Raw genomic sequence first — 9,890 nt, 5'->3', positions numbered from 1 at the left:
ATCAGCAGAATTACTCAGAATTAAAAAAAAAACAAACCCATACTCCAAATTTGCCATCACTGAAGTGACTGCTAGGATAAACAGAACTAGACTGAGTATTTTTCCTGCATTCATATGTGGAAATTATTATGGAAGTCTAAGAATAAGCAGAAAGTGGAAATGACATATTCAGTGTAGTAGATGTCTGCCAGGTACACGCTTGCACTTCTCTCAAAAAGCCAGACATTTCAGTTCGACATAGAAGGGTTTCGAAAATGGCAACTGTGGGCGGCAAATTGTTTTACATCTCAAACAGCAAGAGGTTTATGATTCGTGTACCAACAGCCAATTTTCAGAGGTCCTGGAAGAACAGCCACAGCCTAAAGTGAGAGCTCTGGGTCCCTGTGCCTCCAGCAGCCAGGCCACACGCTCAGCAGCTGCAAGAGCTACACATAGCACCTCTCTTTCGTCTGAAATTAAACGACAGTAAAGGAAGAAATACTCATGGATAGCCCCAACCTTGCACTAGCAAAYGATTTTCCATGGATTTCACTGGGAGAAAGAACCATTCTTTTTGAAACCRTTTTCAGAGGTCTGTAGAAATGGAGTTTCCCACTTTCAGCAAAAGGATAGGGCAGTGGTTTCCACCAAAACTGGAAAAGACTCACACCCTATCTGGAAGAAGCTGAAACMGGCATCAATTTGTATGTATGTGCCTTCTCCAAATGTAGCTACTTAGAGGGGTTATTTTTGGTGGACTTTTCTCTTTGTTTAAGRATTTTACAGCACATAATCTGAGAATAGAGCCTTCCTTACTCCCAAATTACTCCCACACARCCACCCACATATGCCATGTGTTCAGAAAAGCACCAAATGTTTTGGTAATTTAACCCATTCATCCAAATACTCTAAGCAATACTTCTTTCCTTTTCTTCCCTGCCACCAATCTTTTCCTAGCGAGTCCAATTTCGTTTTATTATGGTATTTGAAACAACAGGGTTGTGGCTGAAAGAGAAGTCCATTTCTGCATTGAGCAGACTCCCAAACACGAGGAAGCATCAAATCCTCATCGAGAAAGCTTTCAGAAAGTCACCAGCAGGGAGGTAAATACGATAGAAAAAGGGTTCTGGCAGCACAAAGTATTTCAGGAGAGGTGGGTTTCCTTTGTTTGATGTTACCTTGAGCCTCTGGAACTGCTGCTGGCCCTGCACGGGCACGGCCGGGGGCGTGGGGTGCGTGTGGCTCTGCACCACCTGGCTGCCGTGGGGCTGCACGGGCGCGGGGTGGTGGTGCCCACCGTGCACGGCGGCGATGGCCGGCCCGTGGCTGCTGGAGCTCTGCGGCACAGCCGACACCTGCCAAGGCAAACAGCACRTCAGGCACGGCCACGGCGGCGGGGCAGAGAGCACAGAGCTTCCCAGAGCCCGCAGTACAACCAAGGAAGCAGAACACATGGTCAGTGTGAGCTTTAACCATGACTGCTAACAACCTCACTCAACAAACTGCAGACAACTCTCATTCTGTACCCCAAACACAGGACAGCCCTCCCTGCAAACACGTTCCAAACACAGCTCATCCCCAACCTGCACCCCTCACTGACTGTCCAATATGTCCCCTGACATAAAGACCTGCAAAAGAAGGATAAAATGGGATTTTTAATCTGACAAAAGTCAAGGTTCTCTCCTTTCTCTACATGTCACAAGTAATAGTCTGAGTGAATGAATCTTCTTGAGCTGCTATGTTCTTCATATTCAGTTTGGGTACCAGAAGTCAAATTGTGGCTCTCTGGCATCAGCAGGCTCAGGGGAAAACTCAGCTTGGTATTTCCCCTAGAAAAATAGGGAAAGGAACAGARGGCATGCACTTTTGGGACTTCTTCATAACGTAAACCAGGAAAGTTTCAATTTGGAAAATCATTTTCACAAACCCAGTTTTTTATTCAAGCCTCTTTTAGACAGAATATACTTTATTTAATCCTGATGAACAAAAAAAAATTTGCTTGCTGGTCCATCCAAGTTCTTTTTAGGAAGGACTGCCAGCCATCAACACACCCTCTTCCAGCCCCTGCAAGGGTCTGCCTTCAGCTCTGTGCCTGCCACTGTGAGTGTGAACATCCCTTCTGAAGAAGCAAGGATGAAGCTGTGTGTAAAATCAGGCACTACACAGGGAGAGCAGCTCACCAGCAGCACAAGCATGGAACATTCAACACACCAGAAATGTGGCAAAGATAAATATCACACAAATAGCTTTTTCCCTGCTCTTTCAGTGAGAKCTATCTCCAGTGTACTCTTGAAAAGATTTTTTTTCCCTGTTCCCGACTGCCAGCTCCTTGTAAAGGAGGCAAGAGAGGGAAGAGTGCCACCTAATGACTCTGGGGTAATGCTTTCTGAAACATTTCAATTTTCCTGAAAGTCTTCAATCTAAATGCTGATCTAGTCTGTTAAGTTTAAGATCACCCAAGATACCACACATCTTTCACAATAGCAAACCTTTTCCTGCAGAAAAACAGAAAAATGGAGGAAAAGCCCTCCACAAACCTGTGATTCAGAGACCATGATCTGAGAATCATTGAAAGAATCATGTTCAAGAAAGCCAAATCACACCATGTTGGTTCATGAAAGAAGCCAATAAAGCAAGCATTGCAAACGAGATGGATGATAAGCACATTGCCCATTTTTTAAAGGAAACCCTGGTTACCAAAACAAATACAGAACTCTGTGGAGCCATGACACGGTGCTGGCTRGCCCCAGAGCTGAGGGCCGAGCACACACACACCTGGTAGCTGGGAGTTACGGAGTACTGGATGCCCGTGGCCGATTGCATGGTCTCTGWCACCGCCTCATAGACCGGCGGGGCYGGGGCGAGCACGCGGTGCTGGTGCGGGAAAGCCTCGGTGCTGCTGGTGATACGTCTCTGCTGCGACGCATACACGGGTGACTCCTGTTCATCCAATCGCCGCTTCATGCTGAACTCATGCTCGGCAAGCACTACAAAACCTGGGAAAAACAGGACAGTTAGCACAGGGAATCAATCCAYCGCTCCTGTCCCGCAGAATGGGTGATGTGGAGATTGCTGTGAGCGGGTAGGGCAAATTTCTGTTTGTTCAGATACTCAGATCTCGAGATGGGAAAGTGGAATTAAAGACTCAGCTTTCAGCATAAAATATGCAATGGTTTCTTATCCCAAAAAGTACAGCCTCATTGTTGTATGAACTTGGAAGTTCATGATTTCTTCAGTCACTTAAAGGATGTTGCTGACTGAAGCATCTGACGCCACACACAGACCCTGAGCGACGCAAAGCTCATGAACGCAGTGTTTGAACACAAGACTGGGGAAGGATATACTGACAACAGAAAAAAYCCCTCTTGGACAGTCCAGGTAGGATGACAGCCAGCTGTGAGAGATGCTTTAAAACRTGGGGAAAAGCARGATGTRTAATCAGTCTGAAGTCACTTCAGATTACGCAGCCCCAAAGTRTTCTGCATTTAATACACACGTGTTRAACACATTTTGTGTGCARCCTCAGGAAAAGCCACAGGTTCACTATACCGGGAGTATTTTGGATACCACATGCTGCACACCTGTGATCCTGCCAGTACCCTGGCCCCACTCAGCAGCTGGATTCCTGCCTGCCAGGGATGCCAGGGAGCACAGATCAGCAGCTCTCTCACTTACTACCCAKTATTTTTCTTCATGTTCCCGCCCAACTTCAAGTTGCTTTTATGAAACTTGATTTCACTTCCAATCTGACAGGTCATTCTGCCACTGTCCTGCTCCAAAAGGAGCCATGAATTCCTGGCTTTGTTGGATTGAACTACTCACCCCAGTACTCTCAACTGCAAGCAAATTCCAGTGCTGTTTTCTGTCCATTGATAATTATTGCCATCCTTGAGATGTTATCTGCTGTTTGTCAAAAGCACAGGAGGCCTATTAAGGTGTTTGAGGGACAGAAAACAGTGAAATTCGCCCTATTCTGCTTCAGAACCTCTCTAAAGCAAGGCCTTYTCAAGTTAAACACATTCTTTGCTAAGGCAAACACATGGATAAACAAGAGAGAATGGCATTCCCCCAGAATAATGGTACAACAGCCACCCGAGCCAATCCCCATCGCCCAAGTCAAGACAGCTCTTCACAGTCTAAATCTGTCATTAATCAAATAACCCAGAGATCATTTACTAATAGCTCMCGTCAAATATGGAAACAGGAACCAGCAGGATGGAGGTGCAGATTTCCCCCTGACATAAAACACAGAAAATATTTGGATTGGAAGRGACCTTATAGATCAACGCATTCCACATCCCTGCCACAGGCAGGGACACCTTCCACTATCCTAAATTGCTCCAAGCCCCAYCCAACAGGGTCTTGGATARTTCCAGGGATCCAGGGACAGCCACAGCTTCTCTGGGAAACCTGTGCCAGGGCCTCACCATCTTCACAGGGAAGAATTTCTTTCCAGCATCTAATCTAAACCTTCTCTACTAGTTCCTCCGTTCACTAGGAGAGGATAGGACAACAAGGAAGAAGACTTAATTTCTTTTTGAAGTTACTCAACAAGTGTAACCTCTCAAGAGGTCCCCAAATCACCTGGCAGGTCACAGATAGGAAGCAGAGGACTCCTTGCACCAAGTAAAGGGGAAAGCTTGTCAACTGTATCTTAATTGCAAATTACAAACCCTAACCAGGGCTGACCCCCAGCACATGCTCAGCAAGAAGAGGAGCACACTCCAGGAGCTCACTTTGCTAATGGTGCCTGCACTTCACTTGTTGTTTTKTCAAGTGGTCTCTGCTGACAAATGAAGAGCCAGGCAGGTTAACTCGGAGCTACTCCCCTCAGGCCCAGACCACACTCAGCTTTGCAAAAACATAGTTTCATGTTAACAAGGCTGGGACTMAACTGAGTAAATCTGGCCTCACACCATCCACCCACAAGCAGAGCTGGCCAGGATTTTGCATGACAATGGCTGAGTGCGTGAGTAAAGTCTGGGCACAGCTTTGGTGGCAGCTATTTATAACCCACTCACCAACTTGGATACCCTTCTGCTCTGAACACTGGTCCCTCAGCCAGTCCTGCCACTCGCTTTTGATCTCCCAGGCTGGTTCTGCCCTCACCCTTTCACCACACATGTACAGATCCACGTGGAGTGTGTGTGCTGTGATGGCTGTTCAATGTCTCATGCTCGGGTCTCACTTCCCAAAGCAATGCTCCACGTTTGGCCCTTCAGACGGACTGACCAACCCCTACAGCAGAGGCTGTTTGAGGGCAGAAGATGGCTGAAGACTCACGTGCCCTTACGAGGATTAAAATGTCACCTTAGGCTGCCTGAGAAGACTTTTCCCCATGAAGCCACCAAAATTCTTAGCGTGTGAGGCCACGGGAATCATGACAGCACCAAGGATCCATCAGCACACACATCCCAGCACCATGAACACAATTTTTAGAAGCTCCTGATTTGTGCAGACCAACTGCGGACTCTTTGCTRTATGGTTGATATGAAAACTTCTGTAAAGTGAAAATCTACTCAAGCAGTGGAGCTGCTTCAACTGTGAATTTTTTTTTTATTTTATTATATACAGGGGTATGTATATATGTATATATATGTAATAGCACAAGTCAATCTTYCTAGACAGCACCATGCTTGCTCCTACCAAGGGTCTGCACCCATTGAGTGTCTCACAGCAAACCAGCCCTTAATGAAGATTGCTAATTGACAGGCTTTATTAATGCTAGCAGAGAGATGATTTTGAAGCTCTGGGGTACCTAGACATAGACTGGCAATGGTAACTCTGCATCCACGACCACCCAAACAACACAGAGAGGGGAAAGCAAACCAGCAGCAGAACAGTGACCCATCTGCATCCTGCCCAAGGAGATGCTGAATGGTCTCCCTGCATGCATTCATCTCCTCACAGAAGCACTGCTAATCTTGACCTGGCATCTTCCACTGATCTCCTCTGTTCAAAAGCTGGAGAGATCTGTTGTGCAGCAAGTCCTAYCCCTTCTACAGCCCACCAAAGAGCTGAGGAAGGAGGACTGAGATGAAACCTGAGACTGGAAATGTAATTTTGAACCGAATTAGGCGAAGCGTGCTGCTCAAAGGGGCAATTCCACCCACTTCCACCCTCAGTGACAACTGATTTTTCMTTAATGATGGCAAAGCCCAGCTAAGGGAAAGGTATTTTGAGGATAAATATACAATATCAAAGACTTGTACCAGGCTTTTCCTCTCCATGTTACAAACAATACTACGTTTATGTCATCATGTCAGAAATGTTGCACACATCTCTGGCATCCCTTTATGGACTTTGAAGTGTAGATTTTAGAGGGCCCCAATTCAAACTGCACCATCTGTAACCTTAATTTGAGAGCGGAAAARCCCTGAAAATACAGCAGGGACTGAAAGTAAGTCACAAAATTCAGGTACTTTCCTTTGTTAAAAGCATTAACAGGAGGCATGTAGGACAGCTTAGAATTACCTGAGCAGACCAAGCCAAGAATTGCATTCCCTTTCCCCAGCAGCATTTCTACCCAAACTCTGTTTTAACTCCACTTAGAGCACACGCCATTCTGTCTAAGGAAGGATGAAAACTATTTTTTGGGGCTTTTTCTTCAGAGGTTTTTAGCACTCCTCTTCACAAGGAAAGGATGCTGCATGGGAACAAACTCTGGATCTTCCCACCTGTGCCACGTCCCAGCTCACCAGCTCCGTGCCACAGGTAGGATGCATCAGGCAGACACWCACACAGGATCCTCAGCTGGTAAAGCAAGGGAAAAATTCAGAAAAGGTACATTGCATCTCATTATGCAATTCTACCCCGCCAACTTCATCAGAGGGTTCCCCCATCCATCTGCCTCACACAAGCCGGTGGGACACATAAAGGCAAGTGGAGCGCGTCCCTTTCCCTCTGGTACTGAGGAAAGCAGAAGAGTGGCAGTACTGACACAGAAAGAGAAGGAACAAAGCGAGGACAAGGCTGGATTCAGCTGGTGGAGCACTACAGGGCTCTCCTCCTGCCTGCTCACTGCTCCGTGGGAGMAACAGAGGCACGAGAGCCCAGGTACTCTCCTCTTCCCTCGCAAAATAGCCTCTCTGGTGGCAGCCCCGCTCCCCAAAGTTTTACCACACAATATCCCAAAAATCTCCATTATTTCCATTACAGGTTTTCCCACCAGATAAGCAGGGTCTTCTGGCATTAGAGATCAGCTGGTAAAATAAAAGGAAAAAACCAAATAGAGATGAGCAAGAAAGCAAATTGTAAAGGTGCGCTGCCTCAGCACCTGTTGGAAACCCAACACACCTGTGGATAAACACCACCCTCGCCAACAAGTTGTGAAAGAGCCACTGGAGAGGATTTTGGTCTCTGAAAAACTGCAGGGAAATTGCARGGCTGCAGATTATTTAACACACGTGAGGGCTTTTTAAAAGGTTTTCTTTTGAGGGAGAGAAGACTCAAGAGTTGGGAGCAGCAAGTGTAAGGTCTCAACTCGGATCCCGGAACAGTGGCGGATGTGCTGCAGGACACATCCCACATAGGATTATAGAYGAGTACATCACAGTGCCTGCTGGAAAGCAGCCGGCTCAGGTTCCGGCAGCGCTGCTAACCCGGCCACACGACTTCCAGAACATGACCCAGCTTGTTCAGCAGCCRCTGCTGCACTTTGTTTGGATGGTGCCACACAACCTGAATCCCTTGCCTGTAGCATGGGGATAACCCCTCGGTCACGCTAGAGAGACACATCCAGGACCATCATTCCAAAGTGAAATGAGATGCATCCTCAGAAAAAGGTGTTGGAAAAGCATTACCTGAAGCTYTGGGAGCAGTTAGGAGAGTTTTCTGCAGGGTGACATCGTGACAGCCKTGCCAGCACTCATCATGAGGCAGACGGGATGTGAATAAACCYCACTCATCTCTGCCCAGATGGATAAGAAGTTGATAAGGCACCGATCCATGCTTTGCCAACAATGGCCTGGGTGCCAAATCTCACCACAGAGACGTGATCCAGAACATGCTCTACAGAGCTCGGAGCATTGTTTGTCCCATTCCCTGACTGCACCTACTCCATGCAYAGAGAGAACGAGCAGAACCCTTTTTTTCATCCAGAAGAAAAGAGACAAGACTGAAGCAGGGTTGTAAAGAAGTAACACAGCCCCAAAAGCGCACCCCAGGCTGAAGAGACAGCTATTACGGGGCTCTTTACTGCTCCAGCGCCAACAGCCATAAAAGCTTTCCAAYGCTGGAGAAGTCCAGAACTGCAATCTGGACAGAAAACGATTCATAAATCCTGGAAACGTAAATGATCCGCCTGCCAATTCCAACACGATGCTCCCGGCTCCAAGACCCACACGTGCCAGGAGCCTGTGCAGAGGGCTCCCCCGGCAATCCAGGCTGGGGCCAGGGGGAGAGCATCCCCCTTCCCCACACTGCTCACAAAAGCAGCCTGAATCACCCAGAGTTACCCCAAASCCGAGGAAATTAGTGCTGTTTTTTTGGGTGAATGATTACATTGCAGCATCTCAAACAAATTCATGCTGAGACCATGTGTCTTCACTAGAAGCGGAAGGTGGGAGGGATGAGGATGAAATACTTTGGGGTGAGAAAGCGCAATTTCCTTTTGCAAAGAGCGCACCCATGTGAAAAACTGCTAACTTCACCTGAGCAGGGGAAAAAAAAAAAGACCCTAAAAAGTGGTTTTCTGTCCTTGGAGATCCAGCACAGGCTGACACCAGGCTGCCAAGATACTTTRTGTGACGAAGGAAGTTTTACAGGTGCTTCAAAACTACTATGTTAAAATAAAATGCCATTTCAACCTGAAGTATTGTACTGTTAATCCTCTATAATAATGTTTGCCTATCTGAAACTGTATTTTAATAAATAATTACAAATTAGGAGTGGAAGATGGCCAGTGCAGATATAGCGGTACTGAACTAAGCTGGGCATTTCCCACTTGTTTACTGATCCTACACCTTTTAGCACAACTAAAAGTGACAAGAGAGGAGAGAAACACGAGGTCCTAGGTCAGCCTAAAGCTACACTTTAGCACACAGACCAGGTTCAGATTCCTCCGGACAGAGTAGGAGACTGGAAATCCAGGCACTGCTGGAGACGCCTTTGATAATTACTTTAAAATAGAGCTGAGACAAATTATTTTGCCTCATTTCAGTGGTCCAAGTAAATGGATTTCTTTAGGGATGTAACTTTTTTATCTGAACAGAGATGCTATTCGCACAAATAACAACTATTAAAATCCATTCTGAACCCAGGCCAGGAGAAGGTAGAAAAAACAGGATTTAGTTAAGCAGACACCAAGCACGGTCATACTTTTAAAAGCTACTTGAACTCCACCAGCCTCCTGCTATCAAATTAAAACCCCCTAGTTTCTAGGGATGTACAACAGCCTGAAGAAACAAAAAAAAAAAAAAAAAGGGAATGAAATACCAATGCAAGTGTCTGCCAAGTTCACAGCACAGAGAGGACGAGCAGAGCGATGCAGCTCGCTATTAAGATCGCTGGAAAATTAATGGGTGCACGAGGAGCTCCCGGGTTTCCATGCATCTACACGTTGCTCCAACAGGTCTTTTTGGAGAGCTGCGCTACGGAGCTGCAAAACTGCGAAAAGCGACGYGGGGAACCCTCGGCGATCCCGGAGCCGCCTCGGAGCGCCCACGGCGCGGGGGGAGGCGGCGGAGCGGGACCCCGGCAGAGGGGGATGGCGCGGCAAAGCGCTTTCACGGCAACTCCGCCGGCAAGTTGGGCGAACACCGCGGCCGGGGGAGCCCCGCGCCTGCCCCTGCTGTCCAAAGGCCCCTCCGAGCCGGGGGAGCCCCGGCGGCGGCTCCGGCGCGCGGCGCGGCCGGTACCGGGGCCGTGCAATGCGGGCGAGCGCTGCCGGGGGCGGTCCCGCCGCAGCCCGG

The 9,890-nt window shown here is 47.6% G+C and overlaps 1 protein-coding gene across 2 annotated transcripts in view; it reads right to left on the bottom strand.

Moving 5' to 3' along the window:
• Window positions 1-9,890, bottom strand: part of SIN3A (SIN3 transcription regulator family member A) — a 31,696-nt gene that overhangs the window by 20,047 nt on the left and 1,759 nt on the right. Inside the window, exons 1-3 of one of the 2 annotated variants that reach the window (XM_057368735.1) lie at window positions 9,415-9,434; window positions 2,755-2,975; window positions 1,158-1,334 (exon numbers count right to left, since the gene is read on the bottom strand). In XM_057368735.1, the coding sequence (XP_057224718.1) occupies window positions 1,158-1,334; window positions 2,755-2,943 (366 nt within the window). In that variant the 5' untranslated portion in view covers window positions 2,944-2,975; window positions 9,415-9,434. Of the gene's footprint in view, window positions 1-1,157; window positions 1,335-2,754; window positions 2,976-9,414; window positions 9,435-9,890 lie in introns of those variants that run through there. The other variant, XM_057368734.1, reaches the window with a different exon arrangement.

The sequence above is a fragment of the Malurus melanocephalus genome, unplaced genomic scaffold (genome assembly GCF_030028575.1).
Source record: "Malurus melanocephalus ecotype Western Australia unplaced genomic scaffold, MMel_1.1 scaffold_96, whole genome shotgun sequence".
NCBI lineage: Eukaryota > Metazoa > Chordata > Aves > Passeriformes > Maluridae > Malurus > Malurus melanocephalus.
Note: the sequence above shows the minus strand (reverse complement) of the source record. Positions and strands in the feature narration are given on the sequence as shown.